The following is a 26,070-nucleotide window of genomic DNA, read 5'->3' as shown; positions in this document are numbered from 1 at the left end:
GCGCTGCACAGTTTTAGCTGAATTGCTTTTGACAGCTTTTGTATTTATATTTTAAATTGTATTTTAACGCAATTGTTTTGCTAATTATTACAGCAGCAATAGGAGCCTCGGTGGCGAAGTGTGTTAAAGCACTGAGCTGCTGAACTTGCAGACCGAAAGGTCCCAGGTTCAAACCCCGGGAGCGGCATGAGCAACTGCTGTTTGCTCCAGCTTCTGCCAACCTAGCAGTTCGTAAACATGCCAATGTGAGTAGATCAATAGGTACCGCTCCGGCAGGAAGGTAACGGTGCTCCAAGCAGTCATACTGGCCACATGACCTGGAGGTGTCTATGGACAACGCCGGCTCTTCGGCTTAGAAATGGAGATGAGCACCAACTTCCAGAGTCAGACATGACTGGACTTAACATCAGGGGAAACCTTTACCTTTACCTTTACCTTTACAGCAGCAATAATAAAAATAAGAATACTGTATATTCCTGCTTGTGTTTCAGGTTGCTTGAAGAGAGTTGAGGTGGTTTTTCCATTTCCTCTGGTCCCTTTTGTACTGCAAGGACTGGGATGGATCTTCTTCAACTTTGAAATGATTTCAGTCTGTTGAGACTAGTGTCTTCATCAGAGCACGGTCAAGAGATACTGATGGGAAAGAAAAAGAAAGTAATAATTGTAAGCCGCCTTGAGTCCCCTTTGGGGTAAAGAAAGGCGGGGTAGAAATAAGGTAAATAAATAAAATAAATAAATAATTGATATTGACAGGAAGAGATATTAGATCTGCTGCTTTATCCTCCTCACAAGGTATCCTCTTTGCTTTGCCATTACACTGGCAGCAGCCTCAGTCTGGGCAACAATCATGGAATTGGTCATTGCTGCTGTCTTTCTCACACAAAGCATCCATTTTGTAAATGAATAGATAATCTGACCTTGAATGTTTCCCCATGATATATCCAACATACAATCTAACATACAATAAACTCAATTTGTTCTGAATTCTGTTGTTGTTGTTGTTGTTGTTGTTGTTGTTGTTGTTGTGTGTCTTCAAGACATTTCTGATCTATGACAGTCCTAAAGTGAACTGATCACAGAGGTTTCTTGGCAAGGTTTGTTCAAAAGTTTGCCATTGCCTTCCTCTGAGGCTGAGAGAGTGTGACTCTCCCAAGGTCATTCAGTTAGTTTCTTGACTGAGTGGGGATTTGAACTTTAGTCTCCAAGGCCCAGTGCTCAAGCCACTACATCACTCTGATTCCTAGGCTCAATCTACACAGACTAAGTAGTATGTCCTTACCTTGATTTGGTTGGAGCACATGGTGTTCCTTTTCTCCTGATGTGAAAACACTTCATGTTGATACTTGGGGGCTTTAAGTGCTGACATACTTCCAACTGTAAATCCTTACCCCAGCTTCTGTCTCCTCCTCTAAATCCACCCTATTTGACCTTGGCTTACTTCAGTTGCTGCAGATTGATTTCAAAGTGTAAAAGTATGTAGTTTGCCCTCAACTCAGCAGAAGGAAAAGGAGAAAGAGGATCGAATCTTGTCCTTCCCAATAAGGTCAGATAATCACAAACCACTGTAGCCTCTCCTAACTTGTGTCTAATTTGACATTAATAACTTTTGCCATCTTGACCACACTCATACATTGTTTGGCCACATTTATCCTGGTTTTCATCTGTAAAATAGAAGGCAGGGCAATTTGCTAGGCAGATAAGAATAACTTTAATTCCATTAATAGCCTGCTCTTGCCTTCTAAGAAACTGAAAGTAACATATATGTTTCATCCCCTTGCCTTCTCACAGCTATTATGATGGAATATCATGATTGGACAAAAAGTAACCTTGTCTGCTTTGTGGCAAGACCAACAAAAGAGTTTTGTGTCCTCTTAAATGCCAACCGGTATTATTTTGCATAAACCTTTATTCAAGATAAGGCTTATTTGAGATAACCTTGAGCTTATTTATCTTAGCTATCTTGTCTAGTAGTGGTTTAGCTAACAGGTAGTGTATTTGATGTATTATTGAGAGTTATTTTCTGGAAACTGTCAGAGACTTGCAACAGAAGTGGCTTTATCTAATTGTGGAGTGAAAATTTGGACTTCTTAGAAATTAGATTATAGGTATTAAAGGGCTACTTAGTGTTCATGTTGATTCTAGGTATTTTAAAAACCATTACATTACAATTTAGTCATTTTGGCTGAAAGAAATGTGGTTATGTCATGCTTATTTCTTTATTACATGTTTTATTATATCAGTTTTTATAAAGATTCTAGATATATTTAGCTTGAAGAAGATAAGATTGTGAGATGTGTGTGTGACATGATAGCCATCTTTAAATATCTGAAGGAATATCACTTAGATCAGTGGTTCCCAACCTATTTTGGACCGGGGACCACTTTGACCAGGGACCACTCTCCAACTTTAGTACCAAAAATGTTACAAATCAGTTTTGGTCAACTTTAGATTCAGTTTGGTTATCTGGGGTACTGATTCAGAAAATTGCATTAGATAGACCTATCAGCTCTAGTTTCTGATGCAAAACATATGCCATCCAGTAGTCACCATCTGCTCAGCCACGACAAACCATATTTAATAATCTAGAGCTGATGTTGTATCCAATGCAATTTTCCGAATCAGCATCTCTAATAATCTCAGGAACAGGCCTAGAAACGAAGACACCAAGGCGCCCCCACTTCCAAGTGCCACATGGAACAGCTCCGCTCAGGGGAAGGGAGGAGGAGGAGAAGCAGCAGTCAGGAGGCTTGTCACACTTTTCGTGGGTAGTCAGCCTCTCCCCTCCCAACATCCCTGTTGCCTCAGCAATATAAGAGGGTTTCGCGAGACCAGTTGCTCTTGTTGCAACGATGTAATAATGGTGAGGACACGGACCATATTTTAGTTTTTGGGGACCACTGGTGGTCCACGGACCACAGGTTGGGAACCACTGACTTAGAGGAAAGAGATAGCTTGTTTTTTGCTGCTTCATAGACTACAACATGAACCAATGGATTCAAATTACAAGAAAAGAGATTACACCTAAACATTAAGAAGAGTTTTTTTAAACTGTAAGAGTTATTCAGCAGTGGAATGCACTGCCTCAGAGTAGTGAACTCTCTGTCTTCAGAAGTCTCTAAACAGAGATTGGATTGGCACCATTCAGGAGTGCTTTAGTTGTGTATTTCTGCATGCAAGGGGGGTTCGACTGGATGGCCCTGGAAATGCGATTCTGTGATTTAATTTCCATAATTTTGAATCACAATATTTTGTTGCAGATATAAAGGTATTGGCTGTAATGTAAGTTCTCATTTGTTGTTCAATTGTAAAAACTTAGCTCAAAGTCTGTTAAAAAAACAGCAGAAAACACTCTTTATTGCAAAATGAATATATTTGAAAAAAAAACTTACACATAATTGTGTGTGCTTTTAAAAAGGCATAAAATGAATTAAAAATACACATGAAAATATGCATACATTTTCATGTGAAGTTAATGTGAAGGGTGGAATTTTACTGGACTTAACATTAGGGAGACGGGAATGTGAGTAGCACAGAGTTTGACAGAGTTGCCAATATGAATGATCACATTCCTTTTCTTTCCCACAGTGTCTCTTGACAATGCTCACAACATGGTGAAGATGCCAGTTTCAAAAGAGTAATAGTTTCAGGCCAAAATCATTTTTATATAACACTGTCCAGTAGGATCATCTGCATTTTTGTTATACTAGGCAAAAATCCGCCCAGCTGATTCTTTAGTAAGTAACCATCTATTGTAGTACAATGTAGAATAATGCCTCCCTTAAATCTGTCAGCCACTGAAGATCGTTCAGATTAAACTCCTTCTGGGCCACCCTGCCCACACCCTCTTCATCATCACAACGTTCCCTGACAACACTATCATTCTCCTTAAGTGTATATTATAGATGCTATATAAAAATAAAATGTGTCTTTACTGATGATACAAAATTCTAGTCTTAAAATGTAATTGATGACAATCCTGTAAATCGTGAACAGCCAGCATTGCTTTTTTCCGCTAACTCATGAGAAAAATCCATGGTCCAGAAATCTTGCCGATGAGGTTATTAGCTACGATTGTTCTCCTGAAAAACTATGTGACATTTTTTCTCCTTTTCTTAACTTGCCTGTAGAAGTCATTGCTTTATTAATTATTTTTCCAGCCATCTGTATCATTGAATCCAACTAGTTTTTTGTAATCTGAAATCATAAAAATGCTTTTTTCCTTACCCCACATCTATGGCACCTCTCTCCGTTTTTTCATAGATCTTAAAAGTGTGATGCATCAGTGGTTTATCAGACTTGAAACTTCAGGGGGCATTTTTGGAACTGAATGACCTTCTGTGGACTCTCATATATCTATCATCTTCTACTTTGAAAAGTTTCTTGTAGGGACTACAACCCAACAATCCCCACTAGCTATGCTGCCTAGTGGATTCTGAGAGTTTTGATGTCCAAAGAAGTAACTTTTCCAAGGGTTCTTCATTTCATATGGGAAATGAATTCCTAGGCTCTAAGAATCATTCCAGGAATGGGTGTCAGGGGTTCTATGCAGTCATAAAATTCCTGTTCTTGTGGAAGTGACTCAATTAGTTCCAATTAAGGAATCAGGTATCCAAAAACACAGTTGTAGTGGTCTTCTACTTGAACAACAAAACACAGAGACTTTTGTTATTTCCCAAATAAGCAGGAAGCCTTTTCTTTCCCTTTTGTTGCAGCAGTATACAAAGTATATACAAACTTTACAGCTTTTTATTCCTCACTACTCACAGCAGCAATTCTTCAAATCACCATCCATCCCTCAACAACTATGATCAACCCTCATCAAACTTAGTATAACTACAATCTATATACTACTCCCATTGCATAAACCACCAAACCCTAATTACAGTGGCTTAACTCTTTTACAGGTGGTTTCATGTTGATTGTGCTACATAACCTTTGTGTTCAATGCCAAGGTTGCCAAACTGAATACATAATCATCAGGCATGTGCAGGTGTGGTACATTAATTACATTGAAGGGTATTTCTAACTTTTCATCAAAAATAAGCTAGCTAGCCATGTCATCTATCTGATATGCCACCTTTTCCCTTCCTCTGAAATATAGCCTATTGGATCTGGTATTCATTTGCAGTCTCCCAGCCAAGTCCTAATCAGAACCAACACTGCTTAACTTCCAAGATCACATGGGATGTGGTGCTTTTAGGGTATTTTATTTGGTAATTTTTCAGTAAGGAGCCCCTGGTGGCCCAGTGGGTTAAACCGCTGAGCTGCTGAACTTGCTGACTGGAAAGGTTGGTGGTTCAAGGGGAACAAGTGAGCTCTGCTATTAGACCCAGCTTCTGCTAACTTAGCAGTTCAAAAGCATGCAAATGTGAGTAGATCAATAGGTACCGCTCCGGCAGGAAGATAACGGCTCTCTGTGCAGTCATGCCAGTCACATGACCTTGAGGGTATCTACGGACAATGTTGGCGCTTCGGCCTAGAAATGGAGATGAGCATAAACCCCCATAGTCGGACACGACTAGACTTAATGTCAGGGGAAACCTTTATCTTTACTTAATATTTTTTATTAATTTTCAGAAAGAAAGAAAAAATGCAACACCATAAGATACAAAAAGGAAAAGGCACACACAAACTAAGCAAACACAACACAATCCAATTAAACAATAAATTAGGTCTGCATAGAGAAAACAATAATCAAAAAGACCAAGAAATATGCCAATACAGTATAGCTTTGCTGCAGCAAGATTTACCATAACCAGAGACTGGAAAGGGGAAAAAAGTTTAACTAAATAGGATTGGAGGGAAAGAATGCTAATGGCTAAACTAACCAATAATAGGAGGAACAAAAGTAATGAGGACTTTTTAGAAAAATGGAAGTTGGCCATGGCAGTCAGTAACATAGAGGAGTTCCATTAGGAATTTAGAATTACTGTGAACAAGGATGGATAAATTGGCTTAAAGGCTTCATAGTACTTCAGTGTCGGAAGTCATGGTGAATGGTGCATAGATGTGGGGAAGAGGTTTTATTTTCTGTGGGATAGGGGTTTTGGGTTCGGGTATCATCTGTCATGTGTAATATGTTGTGTGTTGTTTGAATGTTATGGTGAACTCTTATATTTAAATTTTATTTTAAAATGAGTAGAAAGCATAGACTGAAAAAAGTGGATAACATGTTGAAATAGCAAGCTTATATGATTTAAGTTAAGTTACTGATAATAATATATACTCAAAGTCAGAATTAACTGGTTGATTGACTAATGTAGATATGCATGTAAACATCAAAATTATTGTTACCTGACTATATCTGCTATGATTTGTTGTTCTGTAATGTACCATAACTATAATAAACTGCTATCCCCCCAACTCCCCCCATACATACAAAGACACTAATTCCTTTCCTCACTTTGAAGTAGTTCTTCTTAAGTCTTCTTGCATTCCATTTGGTAAAAATAATAACTTAAATATCCAATGCTTATTTTTGTTTACAGACACTACTCATTCCTTAAGATATTTCTCTATCTTTTCCAACTTTTTCTGCACCTTGCTTAGAGAGCTTCCCTTCATTATTATAGATCTAGTTAATTTGTCCATTTCCATGGCTTCTCGTAATTTCAGTTGTCAATCATAGATGGAAGGTGCTTCAGTTATTTTAGGGAATTTTGGCCACACACACAATTATACATTTTCTTTGGTGAAAAGGCAAGGAGTCACATATCATCTCTACTCTCATGCATGGCTGCCTTCAGTCAGCAGGAAATGAGGCAATTCATTCATGTGGGGAATCAAAAGGTTGATGGATATCACAATGGTTACATCACTCCCTTATGTAGTTCTTGCTATCAACAGGCATTTTTAATGCATAATTATTAATAACCTGATGGTGTGGGCATAAAGTTGGAAAGCCTGAAGAAGAAAAATGTTAGAGGAATGTTCCAGCAGGTGGCACTGCTGTCCTTCAAAACAACAACAAGCGGAGAAAAGCGGCTCCGCTTTTCCTCTTCAACTTGTCCTTAGTTTGGTGATGAAAAGCTCCAGGTTCTCTCTAGCTCTGTGATTTAGGTACCCCAGATAGTAAAAGTATGGGAACATTACAAGAAAAGAAAGAAAAGAAATGAGACCCAGAATGAGGCTTTGGCATTTTCTTTATTCTCTTAACAATTCCTTTGTTTAGACAGCAAATTTTTCTTTAAACTGCTTACTACATTCATTTCTTATGAACAGATTATTTCTTGAGTTGACCAGGTCTTCAACAACATCAAGAAGAAAGATGAATAGCACTTATTCTGGTGCCTTAACACCCTGTATGCCACTCCAAGGCTAAACTGGACATGAGATAGATTTGTGTGAAAAGAAAAGAAAATATCTGGTCATATCTGTGGTTTCATTTATCCATGTGTCACAAAATATGACATTTCTAGGCATTTTCTAAATCTTCTGTGCACCTCTATGGAATTCTAAGGCTAAAAGTCCTTTGTGTTAATAGGGCTGGCTATTGTCCAGGTTCATGTATCTACATCAGTGGTTCTCAACCTGTGTGTCCCCAGATGTTTTGGCCTACAACTCCCAGAAATCCCAACAAGTTTACCAAATGTTAGGATTTCTGGGAGTTGAAGGCCAAAACATCTGGGGACACAGGTTGAGAACAACTGATCTACATGAAGTCTAGGAATGAATAAATAAATATGAGGATCATACTGTACTTGAAAACAGGGGTGGGTGACTGTGGCTGGTCCAGGGGCCACTTGAATCCTGTTTTGATGTTAAACAGTACAGAAAGGCCTTAAAAACAACTTTAAAGGTTATTTTTATACCTGGAATTAAAGGACCTGAAATCCACCTTCCCCTTTGGCCAGGCTAATTTTTTTTTGGGGGGGGGGGAATTCCAGATGTGTTGAGGGCCACAAAAATATCTTTCAGACAACCCTATGTACCTTACTGCCCAAGGCTTTAATGTAGAACTCAAAGGACTGTGATGCTGATGCATTGTCAAAGGCTTTCATGGCCAGAATCACTGGGTTGCTCTGAGTTTTCCGGGCTATATGACCATGTTCCAGAATCATCCTCTCTGATGCTAATCCAGGTGATTAATTACAACATTCACACTTGCCTCCAACAGCAAGAGTTCTTTCTCCCATCCTGGACCTTCCACAGATCCCTTGCTTAGTTTCCAATATACCTCACAGCCTCTGAGGATGCCTGCCATAGATGTGGGAGAATGCTTCTGGAATATGGCCATACAGCCCGGAAAGCTCACAGCAACCCTGTGATGCTGATACTTTGAGAAAACAGTGGTGACTTCCATGCCAAAAAGGTGCTGCATCCATGCTGGATTTTAGTCTGATCTTTAAAGGAGCTATCCAAGGTACTGAACCTTTCCTCCCAAATAGATTCAGCATCTTGGATGGAGTTTTTATCTGAGATGCTGAGACTATTTTGAGGACAGGGTTCAGCATGGTGGAAAGGATTCACTGCTCTTTTGACAGCTACTGCTTAGGAGGGCATTTCATTCATCTTCCTTTGCATTTATATGTAGTGCATGCAGGAAAGAAAAGATCTTCTTTGCTTATCTCTAAAAGAAATAGGACTGACTGCCTTGATGTGTGCCCTGTCAAAACACAATATGGAGAAGGAAAATGGTTTACCATTGTCAATGGGGTCAGACAAGCACCCTGCCAGCTTAATTTATATGCAGAACATATCATATGGAAAGCAGGATTAGACCTAGAGGAAAGAAGGATGACATGTAAAGAAAGGAACATGAGCAATGTAAAATATTCAGGGGGCATCATGTTATATGCAGAAAATAGCAAAGAATTGGAACAACTATTATGGAAAGTGCAAAGGCAGGATTACAGCTGGATAGTAAAAAGTCTAAGATAAAAACCTCAGGCAATCTGTATAACTTTAAAATGAGTAACATGGATATTGAAATGGTCAAAGATGGATTAAGATGATGTGACACAATTAAAGAAGCCTTAGCCCTTGAGTTTGCAGGAACAGAGCAAGACAGTTGGTGACTGGGGCTCCGGGAGGTTTCTCTTGACAGCAAACAACAGCAACAACAACACCTTGAACTGGTCTCATTAGTCAATGTTATTCTTTTAGGGACATCATCCCACAGGATAAGTAAAATGTCTAAGATCTTTGGTTTTCCCTTCAGCTTTTCCACACCCCATTTTGAAATTAAACAGAAGATTTTCATATCCTCATCACACATAATCCTTTTCACCACTTTCTTTATGATTTATCTGTTTGATTTGCCATCACATGGGAGACCAGTGAAGATGACATAATAATCCCCTGAAATATAAGGCATATTTCATTTACTACATAAGCAAATCTCTCAATTAAAAAGCAAAATCTATTTATTTTACATTTGAAAAGAGATCTATTGCCATTCCTTCCTCCTCGGTATCCAAAAGGTAATAGTGGAAGAAACAATACTGCCCATCACAACTCTTCCCTCCGTGATGATGTGATTGTTTTATTTACAAACGGGCAAGGGGAGTTATCACTTGTTAAGTTGAATGTTTTTACACATCACTATGTGGAGAATTGATAAAGAAATAGATTGCCAGTCAACTTAGGAATCGTGGGAATAACCTCACACTTTAGAAATGGTGAAATACCTGGAATCCATAGTTGAAGCTTGCATCATATGATGGGTTTCGTGACTTGCCGATTTTTAAATGTGTAGAAACACTGATTTTATTGTGTATGATGAAGTCCTTAGCAATGATATAACTCAGATCATTCTGGCGAAATAAGCTACTTAGACACCTAGCAGCCAGATTCTGACCTTGTTGAAACATCTGAGCTATTTTCTAAGTCTATGCACAACTATGCATTACAGTAATCAGTCCAACCTGCAGTAGATCACTGTAGCCAGGACTCCCCTATCCAGCATGGCTAGTAGCCATACTTGCTGCGAAGGTTGGGATCCTTAGTCCAAAAGAGTAATATTTTTCAAGTTTTGAAGCTTCGACTGACCTCTTCCCAAAAGAAAGTGAACTCAATAAGTGCTGCATCTCTGGAACTTGTTACATTCTCCTTGCTTTTCTGAGTAGTAAAAATATATTAACCACATTGCCTTCTAATAAGATCAGCTATCTCACCCCAACATAATTCTTTAAAATGCATCTTGGGCACTGTTTCCTCTCAAATAGTGTGCCTAAGAGCTTACTTTCAATTGGCAAGGTCCTATTCTCATTTCTTTCCATTTCTTTCATCAAATATGCCAGGATGTAAATTCTTTTGAGCTCTTGCCGGACAGTTGAGTTAAGCACAGGCAATTTAAGACAAAGGGTTTCAAAAGCTTGGTCAGAAAGCAGAGAAAATTATATTTGTTTCTTTAAAATCTTCCCCTGTCTCCCACTATATAACATTCTTCTGTTATTTTAGAAAACAACACAATTCACAACATGCAAAGGTGCATAAATTTAATAATATAATATAAGGTATATCAAAGTGTTGATATTTTAATTAAAAATCCAGCATCAGTCCCAATTTCTGCTAAAATATTGGATTTGTCTTACCTTGTTGTTGTATGTCTTCAAGTTTTTTTTCTGAACTATGGTGACCTTCTGGCAAACCTATCACAGAGTTTTCTTGGCAAGATTTGTTCAGAAGTGGTTTGCCATTTGCCTTTCTCTAAGGCTGAGAGAGTGTTACTTCCCAAAGAAATATTCTTTCCTGAATAATGTGTTTCAGAAATGCCAGATTCCTCTGTAGTTCTCAGGTTGACGGGGAGGAACCTCAGGGAGAAAGCACTGCCTTAAAAGATGTATTTATATTTCTTTCATGTTTTGGGCTTGGTTGCTGCAATCCTATACTGCCTTTTATGTAACATAACTTTATGTATACACAGACCCCTTCCACACAGCTGAATAAAATTCCATATTTTCTGCTTTGAACTGGAATATATGGCAGTGTGGACTCAGATATCCCAGTTCAAAGCAGATATTGTGGGATTTTCTGTCTCGATGTTTTGGGTTATATGGCTGTATGGAAGGATCCATAGTTAAGTAACAGGGGCACAAAATATTCTGTTAGTGAAATGTGAAGATGAAAATGGGATTGATGTACATCAGTGCACAATGCACACCAGTATGTGCTACACATCAATGCAGAATGCACATTGGCACTTTGCCAGCTCTCCTATGTCGTAATGTAACAGTAGCTCTTTATTTATTTTACATCAAAAGTATTGCATAAATTAGTATAAAACTGATAAAAATAGGAGTACAAGCAGCTAAATATCTTTTGACCAAAAACAGGCAACATTGACTGCATTGTCTGTAGCCTCAAATAATTCTTCCTCTGTACATGAGGCAGGACATTTCGGGCAAACATACAGATGCAGAGTTGTCTGTTCTGCTCCACAGTCGCACAAGGTGGAGGATTCTTTTAGGTAGTGCCATTTTGTCAGATTGTCTTTTGATCTGCCCACTCTGCTTCTGAATCTGTTCAGAGAATTCCACGTTGCCCATTCTTGTGTTGTCAAAGGCTTTCATGGCCGAAGGAATGGTGGTTCTTTTTTTAAAAAATAAATTTTTATTAGAATTTCAGATAAAATTAACAGCTGTGTAGTGGAAACAGAGAGGGGGGGTAAGGAGGGGGTGTGTGCATGGATAAATGGAAAAAAGGAAAAAAGAGAATCCAACCAGGAGAACCAACAAAAAACAACCGATCCAAAAAAAAACCAAAAAACAAATAAACCAAATAGTACAAATAATAAAAATTGACTTCCATCTCTTACACAGATACTTTGTATCTTCTTACATTTGATCTATTTCTAATAATTGTTTATTTAAATTAGCATCATTATCTGTTTTTCTCTTAAGTACTTCTTTATCAAGCCCCAATCCGTTTGCCTTTTTGGTATGCCATTATTATTTTTTAGTAAATATGTCAGCTTGTCCATATTCATAATTTCCAACACTTTGTTTAACCAACTGCTTAGCTCAGGAGTTTCTTTCTTTTTCCAATCTTTGGCATATATTATTCTGGCCGCCGTGGTGAGGTAATTAAACAGAGTTTCTTTATTTTTATCTTTTTCTATATTGAGCATACCCAATAGAAAATACTTTGGGTCCAGCTCTACTTTAATTTGCAACATCTCTTGTATTTTTTGATGGATTTCCTTCCAATATTTCTTCGCCTTTTTGCATGCCCACCAACAGTGGAAAAATGTCCCCACCTGGTCACCGCATTTCCAACATTTGTTTGAAGTTTTTTTATAATAGTTTGATAATTTTTGAGGGGTCAAATACCAGTGATAGAACATTTTAATCCAATTTTCTTTCAATTCTATGGCATAAGTTGTTTTTAGTCTGGAGTTCCAGGCCTTTTCCCATTCTTCTAAATAAATTTTTTCCCCTAAATTTTTAGCCCATTTAGTCATGTTTTCTTTTATTGCTACTTCATCCGTCTCCCATTCTATTAGTTTTGTATAAATTATGGATATTTGTTTTTTCCCCAATTTCATTACTTTATCCCAGAAACTATCTCTTTCTTCAAATCCTAGAATTTTATCTTTATTATAATATTCTTTCAATTGCATGTATTGGAACCATCCAACATTAGGGAATTTGCGATTTATTTCTTCCTGGCTTTGTAGACTATGTTTTCCGTTTTCTTTCACTAAGATATCTTTGTATCTGGGCCATATTTCTCCACCTGTTTCTCTTCTCTGACATGCTTCTAATGGGGAGATCCATCTAGGTGTTTTCCAATAAAGTTTCTTCCTATATTTGTCCCAGATTTTTATGAGTGAGGATCGGATAAAATGGTTGCCAAATTTTTTTTCCGTTGTTTTTTTTTCATACCATAAGTATGCATGCCAACCTGCCCGTAGATCTATACCTTCCAGTGTTAGGATTTTAGTGTTCTCCAATGTAGCCCAATCCTTCACCCATATAAGGCCACATGTGTCATGATATATTTGAAGATCTGGTAGCCCTAGTCCTCCTCTTTTTTTTTCATCTATCATGTAACTTCTTTTTATTCTAGGTTTTTTGCCCATCCATATGAATTTGCTAATATCTTTATTCCAATTTTTAAATTTTTGTGAGTTTCTAACGATAGGGATATTCTGAAATAAAAATAACATCTTGGGCAGAATAGACATTTTTATTACTGAAATTCTTCCTAATAATGATAAATTTAAATACTTCCATTTTTCTAAGTCTTTTTTTATTTCTCTCCATATGGGGTCATAATTATTCTCTAATAATTGAAAGTTTCTGGCCGTTAACGTTATACCTAAATATTTTATTTTTTTCCTGATCTGTATCCCTGAGATTTCTGTTAGTATTTCTTGCCTTTTTTTGTCATATTTTTTGGCAAGATCATGGTCTTATCCATATTTATATTTAAACCTGAAACTTCTCCAAATTCTCTTATTTTAAATAGCCAATTTTGAATTGTCTTAATTGGATCTTCAATTATACAAATGAGATCACCCGCATAGGCCTTGATTTTATAATTATGTTTTTTAATTTTGGCACCTTTTAATTTGGGGTCTTCTCTGATGTTATTTAATAGAATTTCCAATGAGAAGATGAAGAGCAAAGGGGACAATGGGCAACCTTGTCTGGTTCCTTTACATATTCTGAAGCTTTTCAAATCTAATGAGTTTATTTTTATTTTTGCCTCTTGTTTGTCATAAATTTGGTTAATTGCGTCTGTAAATTTGTACCCCATATCTAATTTTTGTATTAATTATTTGAAGAAATCCCAATTTAAATTATCAAATGCTTTTTCCATGTCAATAGTAAGTAATGCCAATTCCTCTTTTCTTGTAAATTCATAATATTCAATTATATTTATAATTTCTCTCACATTGTCCTTCATTTGTCTCTTTGGTAGAAAGCCCGTTTGCTCCTCTTTTATCCACTCTTTCAGAAAACCTTTCAGTCTCTCCGCTAATATATTCGTGAAAATTTTGTAATCTGAGTTTAATAAAGATATTGGTCTATAATTTTTTACATTTTTGAGATCTTGACCTTCTTTTGGGATCGTAGTTATTAATGCGTACTTCCACGAATCTGGGATTTTTTGGTTTTCTAAAATACCATTCACAATTTTTTTGAGATACGGAGTTATTTCTTCCGCAAAGACCTTATAATAGATGCCACTTAGTCCGTCCGGTCCCGGGGCCTTATTCCCATCTATCTTGTTTATTGCTGCTTTAATTTCCTTCTCTGTTATTTCTTTATTTAAAAGCTCCCTTTGTGTCTCTGATATTTTTGCCAGTTTTTGCTTACTGATAAATTGGGATATTTTTTCTTTGTCAATTTGATCTTTCGAGTACAGCTTGCTATAAAATGTTTTGAATTGAGTCAATATGCTCTGTTCCGTCATATAGCTGACTCCTCCTGCGGTGATTTTAGTGATAACATGTGCTTGTTTTTTCTTCCTAATTTTCCAGGCTAGCCATTTGCCTGGCTTATTGGCATTTTGAAACTGTTGCTGTTTAATAAACCTTAATTTTTTCTCTATCTCTTCCAATTCTATATGAATTTTTTGTTTCCTCAGAATTTCCAAATCTTGTTTAACTTTGATGTTGTTTGGCTCTAATTTTAATTTTTTTCCTTTATTTTGATTGCCTCCTCTATATTGTTGATAATTCTGTTTTTCATTTTGTTTTTTTGGGCATTTTGTTGAATAAAGTGGCCTCGCATGACCGCCTTACTTGCGTCCCAAATTGTTTGGATTGATATTTCTTCCGTATTGTTCAGTTCAAAATATTCCTTCAATTTTTTTTATTCTTTTTGATATCTTCCTCTGATTTTATTAAATTTCCGTTTAATCTCCAATTTAGGTTTTTAATTGTTTTATTTATCGTAAATTCTAATGGACAATGGTCCGAGATGTACCTAGGAGTAATTTTTATTTTGGACACTTTCAAAATCAATGAAGGGGTCAACCAGGCCATGTCTATTCTAGACCATGACTTGTGTCTATTCGAGAAGTATGTAAAATCCTTATCTCCTTCGTGGTGCACCCTCCAGGCATCCTTAAGTTCCCAGTCTTGCAGTGTCTTAATAAAATTTCTTGGGAGTTTGCCTAATTGTGTATCCTTATTCTTTTTGCTTAAATTCCCTTTTTTGTCCCATTCTGGATTTAGAACCCCATTGAAATCACCCAAGATCATCAATTCATCAAATTCATGCTCTACTATTTTGTCTTTTAATTTTCCTAAGAAGGCTGTTTTTGACCCATTAGGCGCGTAGATGTTGCAGATTAATGTTGTCTGGTTGCCCACTTTAATTTTTGCTCCTACCATCCTTCCATCATCATCTTTAAATACTAGTTCTGGATTTAATTTTTGATTTATATATAAGACCACCCCCCTTTTTTTCTCTGGAGCGGAGGATATAAATTCCTTTCCTAAATTTATCTGACTTAAATGTGCGGTGTGTCTGTGGCAGATGTGGGTTTCCTGGAGTGCTATTAAATCAAATCTCGATTTTTTCAAATGTTTGAATAGACTATTTCTTTTATTAGATGAATTCAGACCATAAACGTTATTTGAGTGACATTTTATTTCCATAATTTAGTGCTGGGTGGTTTCTTCTTCTTCTTCTTCTTCTGCTTCTTCTTCTTCTAGGCTAATTAGGTTTGATGTTTGTAGGGTTGTTGCATAGAGGGTATTGTCTGGGGAGGTGGTTCTGGGTTTTTTTCTTATTCTCTCCGAGTTTGGGTCCGGTGTGGTCGGTCCATTTTCTTTCTTCATTAAATTCTTATAGAATTCCTTAGCCTTCTCTTCTGATGTTATCCAAACTCTTTCCTGATTATACGTTGCCATCAGACCTTCTTTCCATTCCCATCTGAATCTGATATGTCGTTTTTTTAATTCTTCTGTGAGGAATAGATACTTCTTGCGTTTTTGCATTGTGCTAGGCGGGTGTTCTTTCAGTATCGTTACTTTCTGTCCTTTATAGTGGATAGTGTTTTTGTTACTGGTTCTTAACACTTCTTCTCTTGTTTTCCTCCTTTCAAACTGTACGACTACGTCTCTCGCCACCTTGTTTTTTCTTGAGTAATTTGTGATTACTCTATACACTTTCTCAATTCTATCCTCCATTACTTCATCCTGTATCTGTAGTAGGTCTGCTAAAATTTGGGTCGTTATTTGCTTCAGATTTTCTTTTGGCTCTTCCACGATGTTTCTTACTCTTACTTGGAATTCTAGTTCTTTCCTCTCCAGTTTTTCTTGTCTTTCCTCCAGTTTGTTATTCTTTGCTTCTAATCTTTCCAGTTTGGCTTGAAACTTGTCTTGTTTCTTCTCCAATTTTTGTTTATCCTCTTTTACTTCTTTCATTTCTTTTTGTAGATCTTTTATTTCTCTCTTCACTTCTATGAATTCTTCTGATAATTCCTTCCTCATATCTATCATCTGTTCTTGGAGAGTTCTTTGATTTTCCGAAATTTTTTGAAGTTCCTTCATCACGTCTTTTAGATTTACCTCCTCAGAGAGGGACCCCTTTCTTCCGGTCATCTTTTTTTCATCTGTCTTGAGTTTTTGCATTGACATCTTCTTTATTTTATTCTGGTATAGGGATTAAATGTAGTACTCGGGCTTCTCCCCCCGATCAATTAAAGAACTCTATTTGTTTCTGAGTTCCTATTTGTTCCTATTTGTTTAGGAATGGTGGTTCTCATGAAGCTTTTTCTTGAGTCTACTGGGAGGGGGCTGATAGCCAGGCAGTGGATGGCTTTCACAGTGTTTAACATTTCTCTCACTGTTAGCAGCACAGTTTTCTCACAGTTAGCAGCAACTTCTCACATTGCCGGGGGGGGGGGGGGAGAGGAATGACAGCTAGCTTGTAGAGTTTATCAACAGGTGTGAGTCTGAGACATCCTGTGATTATTCTGCATGTTTCATTCAATGCTATATTCACCTGCTTCGCATGGGCAGACTTGTGCCAAACAGAGCAGGCATACTCAGCAGTTGAATAAGACAAGGCCAGGGCTGATGTTCTGATTAATTTCGGGTCTGCATCCCATGCACTGCCAGTAAGTTTCCGCAGGATTTTATTGCGTGCAGCTACTTTTTGCTTTGTGTTCATGCAGTGTTTCCTATATGTTAGTGTTTAAACAACAGTAGACCTTTAAATGGGATACTCAGTGCCATTGTGGTTGTTGCTGCCCCTTGTCACGTCATCCTTGTAATATTACTTCCTGTGACATTGCAGTAAAGTAATCTCTAGGTCTAGAATTTTGGCCCTAAAATCTTGGGACCTGGCATAATCCGAAGATGGTTGCCTTAGAAATGAATATCTTAAAGTGAGTGAGAGATAATGGGGAAATAATATAATATTTTCATTACAAGATGGTATTGGCATTGTAGTAATCATATCAGTTCAATGGTAATACAACCAGCGCAGGAAACATATGCTTTGTAGCTTACTCATGAAACACATACAGATCATGATGGAATGGTTTAATATAAAATTAAACAGCAGTTGTAGACACCCAACTATGCCATACAATTTTAAAGCAACTGTGCTTTAGAATACTACATAGTTTAAAACTGTAACAGTCTGGAATAAAATTAATGCTGCTATTGAGACGATCACAAGCTTACAAATGCATTGAGATCCATTAATCTTCTTGTTAACTTATTCAAGGGAAATACCAGCTAACTATCATGAATTAATTTCATACATGGTTACTGCTGCAGGAGTATGCTATGCAAAAAAATTAGAGAATATTGGCCATACAGTCGTTAGCTGAATAAGAGAACAAATGATAGGATTATGCTATTATGTCAAAATTGACAAGCTACATTAGAATGAGAGAAAGAAGGCAGGGATATAATAATTATAACTATCTGAATTGGGCTTCCTTTCTTAATTACTGGTATAGAAAGCACAGTTCTACAACTGTAAGACTAATAATAGTAGTAATATGAAAATTATCTTTGCATCTTATGCAATTTGTACAATTCACTTCACATTAAAATAACCAATCTCTAAATGCCAGAACTATCTACCCAGCTCTCTCTTCTGTAGACTGATGGTTGGATGTGCATTATTTCAATTTTGTTCAGCTTTGGTTGTATTTATAAACAGCAGACATTCAGTATTAGACCTTGAGTATGGTAAAAGATACAAAATGCGGAGATACAAAAGGGGTTATGCCTGGTTTGACAACAGTCCATGTGAGAAAGGGTCTTAGAGTCTTCATGGACAACGAGTTGGACATGAGCCAACAGTGTGATGCAGCAGCTAAAAAGCCCATGGGATTTTAGGCTTCATCAAAAGGAATAAAGTATCTAGATCGAGGAAAGTCATTGTGCCTTTGCATTCTGCTTTGGTGAGACCTCACCTGGAATACTGTGTCCAATTCTGGGCACCACAATTCAAAAGAGATATTGGCAAGCTGGAAGGTTTCCAGAGGAGGGCAACTAAAATGATCAAAGATCTGGAGACCATGCCCTATGAAGAGCATCTTCAAGAACTGGGTATGTTTAGCCTGCAGAAGAGAAGGTTGAGAGGAGACATGATAGCCATGTATAACTATGTGAAAGGGTGTCATAAGGAAGAGGGAGCAGACTTGTTTTCTGCTGCCTTTGAAACTAGGACTCAGAGCAATGGGTTCAAATTACAGGAAAGAAGATTCCACCTGGACATTAGGGAGAACTTCCTGACCATATGTTGCTGTTCAGCAGTGGAATTCTTTGCCAACAGAGGCTGGATGGCCATCCATCAAGGATGCTTTGATTGTGCTTTTCCTGTATGGCAGGGGATTGGACTAGATGACCCATGTGTTTCTTCCAGTGCTGTTATTCTATTATTTGTATTTTCAGTAACAGATCACCGTGAACACAATAAGTCAGTAAACACTGGAGATATGAGAAGAATTCATTTCATTGGATTCATCCTGCAAATGTGCATACAAAGATTAATGTAGACTGGATACCCCATTTTTGAAAATTTACATATGTCAACATTTTAAAGAATTCTTGATAAAATATGCAATTTTGAATAATGCTCCCATAAAAATGTTGCATTTCAAAAATGCACACTGTGCAAATATTCTTGTGAATAGATGAATGCCTGAAAAGAATGTGTTTGTTACTGTGAGCCTTTAAATAGTTTCCAACCTATGGTTATCCTAAGGTGACCCTATCACACGGTTCAGAAAAGGTTTGCTGGTGCTTTCATAGAATCATAGAATAATAGAGTTGGAAGAGACCTCATGGGCCATCCAGTCCAACCCCCCACCAAGAAGCAGGAAATCACATTCAAAGCACCCTCGACAAAGCACCCCCGATAGAGCCAAATATGTGCATTAACCATCATGAACCCCATTTCTTTTGGAAGTCATATAAACTACAAGATAATCATTTAAAAATTGTACAGTGTTTTAAAATTATAACCCATCTTGGTTCCCCAAACTGGGAGAAAGATTGGATACAAATAAATAATCATCACCTTAATTTAAAACATGAAAATAAATTATATTTCTATTAAAAACATTCCATATTCATGATAAAACACAACCTACACAGTGAAAGTTCAGAATCTGTTTAAAATGGCAGTCATTTAAAAACTGGATGAAGAAGAAGATATTCACTAGATGCTGTAGAGATAAGAAGAATGATGCCACGCCAGCCTTTCTGGACTGATTATTTGACATAGATAGTGCCACCACCAAGAATGCCCTCCTCTTGGCAGGTATCTGGCCAACCTCATTTGAAGAGGGCATATTGAGTCAGGCATTTAAAGATCTCACTGTGTGGGCAGATATATATGAGATAAGGTGATCTTTCAGGTAATCTGATTCAGCTGACATAGTAAGTTCGTTAAGTGCCATAAAAACCAGTATTACTGCTTACATTTTTTTTCCGTGTCAGGAGCAACTTGAGTTGCTTCTGGAGTGAGAGAATTGGCTGTCTGCAAGGACGTTGCCCAGGGGACGCCCAGATGTTTTGATGTTTTTACCATCCTTGTGGGAGGCTTCTCTCATGTCCCCGCATGGAGCTGGAGCTGATAGAGGGAGCTCATCCGCACTCTCCCTGGGTGGGATTCGAACCTGGCAGCTTTCAGGTCAGCAACCCAACCTTCAAGTCACTTAGTCCACTACACCATCTGGGGGCTCCGACTGCTTACATAAACACTATGGACTTCATCAGATCACACTGGGAAGTGTTCAGAAGTGTTCAGAAGAAGAGAGTTCAGTCTAACTCCATTTCGTAATAAAATGGAGTTTTTCCCTACCATACAATCACACTGTTTAGTGCACTCAGTTGTCTTGTGTATTTTTCAATGAAGAGGTTTCCACACTGCAGACATTTGGCCCCGCCCACCATCCCTCTCCGTACTTTTTGGTACTTCAACTCCCACAATTCCCAAAAGCAGAGAGGGAGAGAAAAGGGGTGGGAGGGAATCCCATTTGGAATGGCAGCAGCAGAGGCTCTGGTGGAGTTTTGGACTGCAACTCCCACAATTACCAAGAGCAGGGAGGGAGAGAGAGAAAAGGGATGGGAGGGAAACCCATTTGGAACGGCATCAGCAACAGCAAGTGGTGTTTTGGATGAATGTAGTGAACCCAGTGGAATACCAGATTTTAAGTGTATAACTCAGTTAAATTTATGTTATGTGATGAAGTGGTAAATCTCTTACTCAGCAGCTGCTTTGCAAAATCCTCCCACAGTTCACTTTTGCAAATTTGGCTATCTTTTCTTCCACTAGCAGCATTAAACTGCCAAGTATGTTTTAACCCCAAGAGACTGAACGCAAAAAGTCAATAAGAAGTTGCAATTGTGTCACTCCCCTTGGCCTGTTGCCCTCACTAGGCCTTGAAACAAGCTGGCACGTATGCTATATTTTATATTTTAACTCTGTTATTTGATATTTGCATAATCTCTATGTTTTTCAGTTATGGTGACCTATGGTTAACAGCAATTAAATTTTGAATGGAACGAAGCTGGCACCTAGGATTTCATCTCCAATCTTGAACCAGTCAGTTGATTTATCAGTCCATAATTATGCCATTGTAATATCTACCAATTACAGCTTGCAAACCATGCCTGCCAATCCATTTGTACCCATCTTTTCATGACATTTAGGCTTCCGGGTGAGCACCGATGGCGACGGACACGATTTTCTAGGGCTCTAGAGAATCACTCGATGTCGTGCTGGTTAGAGCTGTCGGCTCTACCCTTCATCGTGGATCGAAACGAGAAGGGGTTGCCAAACCAGTAGAACCCCCGATGACCCCAAAGCTCCTTCGCTCCTCAGAAGTGGGGAACTGCAAAATTCTCAATGTATTTTATGGTTGGATTTCAAAATTAATACTCTAACAACCCACCATGTCACAATTACTAATTCCTCTGGGTATCAAATGGAAACACATTTCAGCAAAAGTACTTGACCTGCTACATCAGTGCACTTCAAACAAGGGTCTTTAGGTACTCAAAGAGCACTTGTACATTAAGAGTCATTTTTCCCTCTTCAGCAAACAGAAAGTGGTGCTTAACTTGCTCTGAGGACATGGAGTGGATAGGAACAGACATGAGAGTAAGGGAAGAGTTTGCCTTTATTTATGACTTAGATGAAAGTTTAGAGGGTATGCTTATCAAGTTTGCAGATGACACCAAATTGGGAGGGATAGCTAATACTCCACAAGACAGGATCAGAATTCAAAATGACCGTAACAGTTTAGAGAGCTGGAACAAAACTAAAAAAATAAATTTCAACAAGGAAAAATATAAGATATTTCACTTAGTCAGAAAAAATAAAATGCACAGATACAAGATGGGTGACACCTGGTTCGAAAACAGTCCATGTGAAAAAGATCTTGGAGTCCAAGATGGGGGCAGTTTTAGCATCCTAGGATGCTTTCACCCTGTCTTGGGGATAGAGCTCCGTGCCGGCCAACACATGATGACATGTGACTTCCAGAAGAGGCCCCACCCCTAACCAGGGTGGAAGCATCCTTAGCCAATTCCCCCACAACATATGAGCCTGCTCATTTTGTGCTGGCTCCAATGGAGTCAGCACAGGTCCTTGCCGGGAGGGCGACACTTCTCATGTGTGATGTGGAAAGCATTGCTGCGAGAGAGTGGTGTATGGGATGACAGATCTATCCCACTGTCCCCTCTATCCAGTTGTGAAGCGAGATGCTTTGCCTGGCTTTTGTGATGAGGTAATTAGTAGATAACAAGTTGAACATGAGTCAACAATGTGACACAGTAGCTAACAAAGTCAATGGGATTTTGGGCTGCATCAAAAGGAGTAAAGTGTCTAGGTCAAGGGAAGTCATGGTGCCCCTCTATTCTGCTTTGGTCAGACCTCACCTAGAATACTAGCTGCTCACTACGGAAAACAAAAAACCTTAGTATTACACTCTATGTAGAGCAACGCAGGAATTGAATGAATGAGAATTCAAGGAGAATATAGAGTCTCTGCAACCTAATTGGCCTTAAAAAAACCTGAAAAAGGTCTTGACCTGAAACAAAGAAGAAAAAAAACCCGGGACTCTTTGTCGTGCATCCCTTTAAGGACACAACAAACATTTCTCTTATCAGAGACTTCCTTCATTTCCTCTTACCAACCTTCTCCTCATATGCAAAAAAGAAAAAGAAGACAACTACTTGCAACATACTGTGCAATTATAATATTGTTATAACAAGTCGCAAAAGAGTGAATTGAACTCTAACTATTTTGTTACCTATGCATATATGATGTTACTTATGCATATATGAGTAAAAGCTTAACCATGCTTTAAGCAGCAGAGTAATTAAAACTCAAACTGTTTTGTTATATGAACACATACTTGTGAGAATTTAATCCTGAAATATCTTTTTAGAAACACTACACTGCTACGTGTCAATATTTTGGTGGATATATATGCATAATATTACTGTGACTTAACAGACACAACCTTTGTTTACCTCCTTTATACTGTATAGATATCTGTGTCTTTTTGGATTATATAGTCACTGCACCTGAACATCAGGAAGAACTTCCTCACTGTGAGAGCTGTTCGACAGTGGAACTCTCTCCCCGGGGCCGTGGTGGAGGCTCCTTCTTTGGAGGCTTTTAAGCAGAGGCTGGATGGCCATCTGTCGGGGGTGCTTTGAATGCGATTTCCTGCTTCTTAGCAGGGGGTTGGACTGGATGGCCCATGTGGTCTCTTCCAACTCTACTATTCTACGATTCTACGATTCTGCATCAAAAGGAGTAAAGTGTCTAGGTCAAGGGAAGTCATGGTGCCCCTCTATTCTGCTTTGGTCAGACCTCACCTAGAATACTATATTCAATTCTGGGCACTACAATTCAAGAGGGATTCACATTCAAATGCAAAAGTAAACAAGAAAGATTGACTTTAAAATGACAGAAGGACAAAACTGTTGCAAGGAGGCACAAAGCAAAGAGGCAGAAGCATCATTTTTGTCATACTGTACTCATTCCAGTTTCCCTCCCTCTCTTGCTCTCTCCCTCTCCCTCTCCCTCTTCATAAAGCCAAACATACCAGGTATAAAAACAACAGAACATCAACTAACCCAAAGTTCCTCAAAGAGGACAAGAGCACGAAGCACGGAAGCTGCTCCCTTCAAGCCCTACACTTACGTTAGCGCTTCCTCTGGCACTAGCTCTTAACTCAAAATGCTTCTTCTATGTCAAAGCAAAACCTAGGTCAAGCAACAACTCTTAACTCAAAATGCTTTTAAGTTGGGACACTCTTAAGTAGAGATTCCACTGTACTGCCAATTCTCCCCTCCCAGCAATTTTTAATTATTAATTTTGTCCCAATCAGTTTCAACACTAAAATGAAGATCAGCTAAAGGAGGGGAATGGTTCAGTGAAGGCTGTTTATGTGTGAGAATCCTTTAAGGGTAGACCTCTAAACAACTGGTATTAGCCCTCCTTCTTCCCCCATACACAGAAATTACCCTGCGTAGTGTTCATTGGCATGTATGTTTTCCCCAGATAATGTTTCAATCCAAGCCTAGAGGACATCTTCAGAGTACAAGAGTATGCAGCGGTTTTCAGAGATGTCCTTCTCACCTTGAGAATTACACAATTAGGCATGGTTATTTAATAGAGTCACATCAAAATGTCTTTGAATGAGACAAGGTGACTGACCACATATCCTTATGCTCACTAGGGATCATCCGCATGTGTGTTTGGGTTAGCTTACGGCATGACAAACATTATAAAGCTACTTTGATGGATGAAGCTGAAGCTAAGGAGAGATTTAGGGTCTCAGAAGTTCCTGGAGGATTTTTTCCAGTGTAAGAATGATGTGATGTGTATATCTTTTGAGGATACTTTTGTAACTAGTATTCATCTTGTTTGCTAACCAGACATAGAGAGGCTTGTATTTTCCTACCTGCATACCTTGTTTCTCAGCCACTTCAAATCAAGAATATTTAATATTTATTTATCTGGGAGAGGTTGTCCAGAGTTTTAGGGTTCAGGGCCATCAGTATGCAGATGACAATCCAATTCTATTTTCCTTTTCAGCCCTAATCAAAGAGTCTGACTTGGTTTTTAACTAGTGCTCATCATTGGTACTGGATGAATTAAAACATAAAATCCGAGACATAATCCAGACAAGATACAGGTGCTTCTCGTCAGTTGAAAGTCAGATCAGAGAAAAGGATTCAGCCTGTGATAGGTTAGATTACATTCCCCTTGAAGATACAGTTTGGGTGTACTTCAGCTCTGACCCTGGAGTTACAGGTTTCTGTGGTGACCAGCAGTGATTTTGCATGTTTACAGCTAGTACATCAACAGCTCCTTGAGACACCAGATCTAACCATAGTGTTACATGCCTTAGTTACGTTGCATTTGAATTGCATAGTATTGTCTTTGAAGAATGTTTGGAAACTTTAGCTAGTCCAAAAGGCTGTACCCAAAATGCTAACTTAGGCAAGTTACAGGGACCTTATTACTTCCCTGTTAAAATAGCTCCATTGGCTACCATTTTTTCCAAACATAATTCAAATAGCTGGTTATGGCTTATGAAGTCCTATATGACTGACTTCTCTTTGTACTTCTCCTGCTCAGCCCCTGAGATCATTAGGAGAGGCCCTTCTTTCAGTTCCACTACTAAACCTTGGGCTCATTCTGGGCCATCTTGGACACAGGATACATATGTTGGTTAGATAACGTTCTGTTGAAATAAAGTTATTTGCTGGGATTAAAATGGTCATGCAAAATACCTGCAATAATTACCTCTCACACCTCTTAGATAGTATCTGAGAGGCTTGGGGGCAAAATGTAGGGAGGAATAATTTTATAAAAACAATCCTAAGGGGCTGCACATCATTCAATACCATCCTTTCTCTACCTTTGATATAGATCCAATAAACAAATAAGAGGAATGGTTTATGTTTTGGATTAGCCAAAATTTAGGTGTGTAGAACTGGTCTAGAAGTGGAACTTTCTGCTTCTTTCTTTTTGTCAAAACCTCTCCAACTTTTGAAAATGTGTTAGAGAATTCTGATTAATAAGGTAGGCAAAGGAAGATGTAATAAAGGCACATGTAGCCCATTTAGTTTTCTAAGCTGCCTTTTTAAAAAGAAGGTTAATAGCAAAACGTAACCATTTCTAAAAGCTCCCCCCATACCCAAACCTCCAGAAGAACCCCAATGTTTTCTGTTCTGTTTTTACTAAGATAGAGATGGTTTTGACAATATTTTAGGAACATGTCAATCGTATTTGATATAATAGTTGAGGAAAAACTGGGTTGCTTGCTTACTTAAAGTATATCACCCAGTTGAAGTCAGTATCAGAATCAGTGGTGTTTTTTTTTTAATGCACCATACTGTCAATTGTGAGAAGTGCATTTGTGAGGATGCATTTGTATGAATTCTTGAAAAGCAAAGCCATCTGGTTACCTTAATCAAAGCACCGTGTTATGGGCAAGTCCTCCGTCTAAGTATTAAACAGACTGTACTGCCGTGTTATTTATGACTTGGACCAGTAGTACATCACTCTATTATCCATACTTATAGAAAAAGACCCACTGTAAGTATAATTAGTTAATAAATCACCATGAGTGATAAACAGAATGATGGATGCAGGTTTCAGCTGATCACTTTTT

At 38.1% G+C, this 26,070-nt stretch overlaps 1 protein-coding gene across 1 annotated transcript; it reads right to left on the bottom strand.

Moving 5' to 3' along the window:
* Window positions 1-15,559: 15,559 nt before the first annotated feature.
* LOC107983277 (uncharacterized) lies at window positions 15,560-16,540 on the bottom strand. The gene has a single exon (XM_016996190.2). It carries the CDS (start codon window positions 16,538-16,540, stop codon window positions 15,560-15,562), a length of 981 nt encoding a protein of 326 aa, XP_016851679.2.
* Window positions 16,541-26,070: the final 9,530 nt, after the last annotated feature.

The sequence above is a fragment of the Anolis carolinensis genome, chromosome 4 (genome assembly GCF_035594765.1).
Source record: "Anolis carolinensis isolate JA03-04 chromosome 4, rAnoCar3.1.pri, whole genome shotgun sequence".
NCBI lineage: Eukaryota > Metazoa > Chordata > Lepidosauria > Squamata > Dactyloidae > Anolis > Anolis carolinensis.
This window is presented reverse-complemented; position numbering and strand designations above follow the sequence as displayed.

Bases quoted from the DNA above. Each gene is read 5' to 3' on its own strand.
- LOC107983277 (XM_016996190.2), bottom strand. From the start codon at position 16,540: ATGTCAATGCAAAAACTCAAGACAGATGAAAAAAAGATGACCGGAAGA.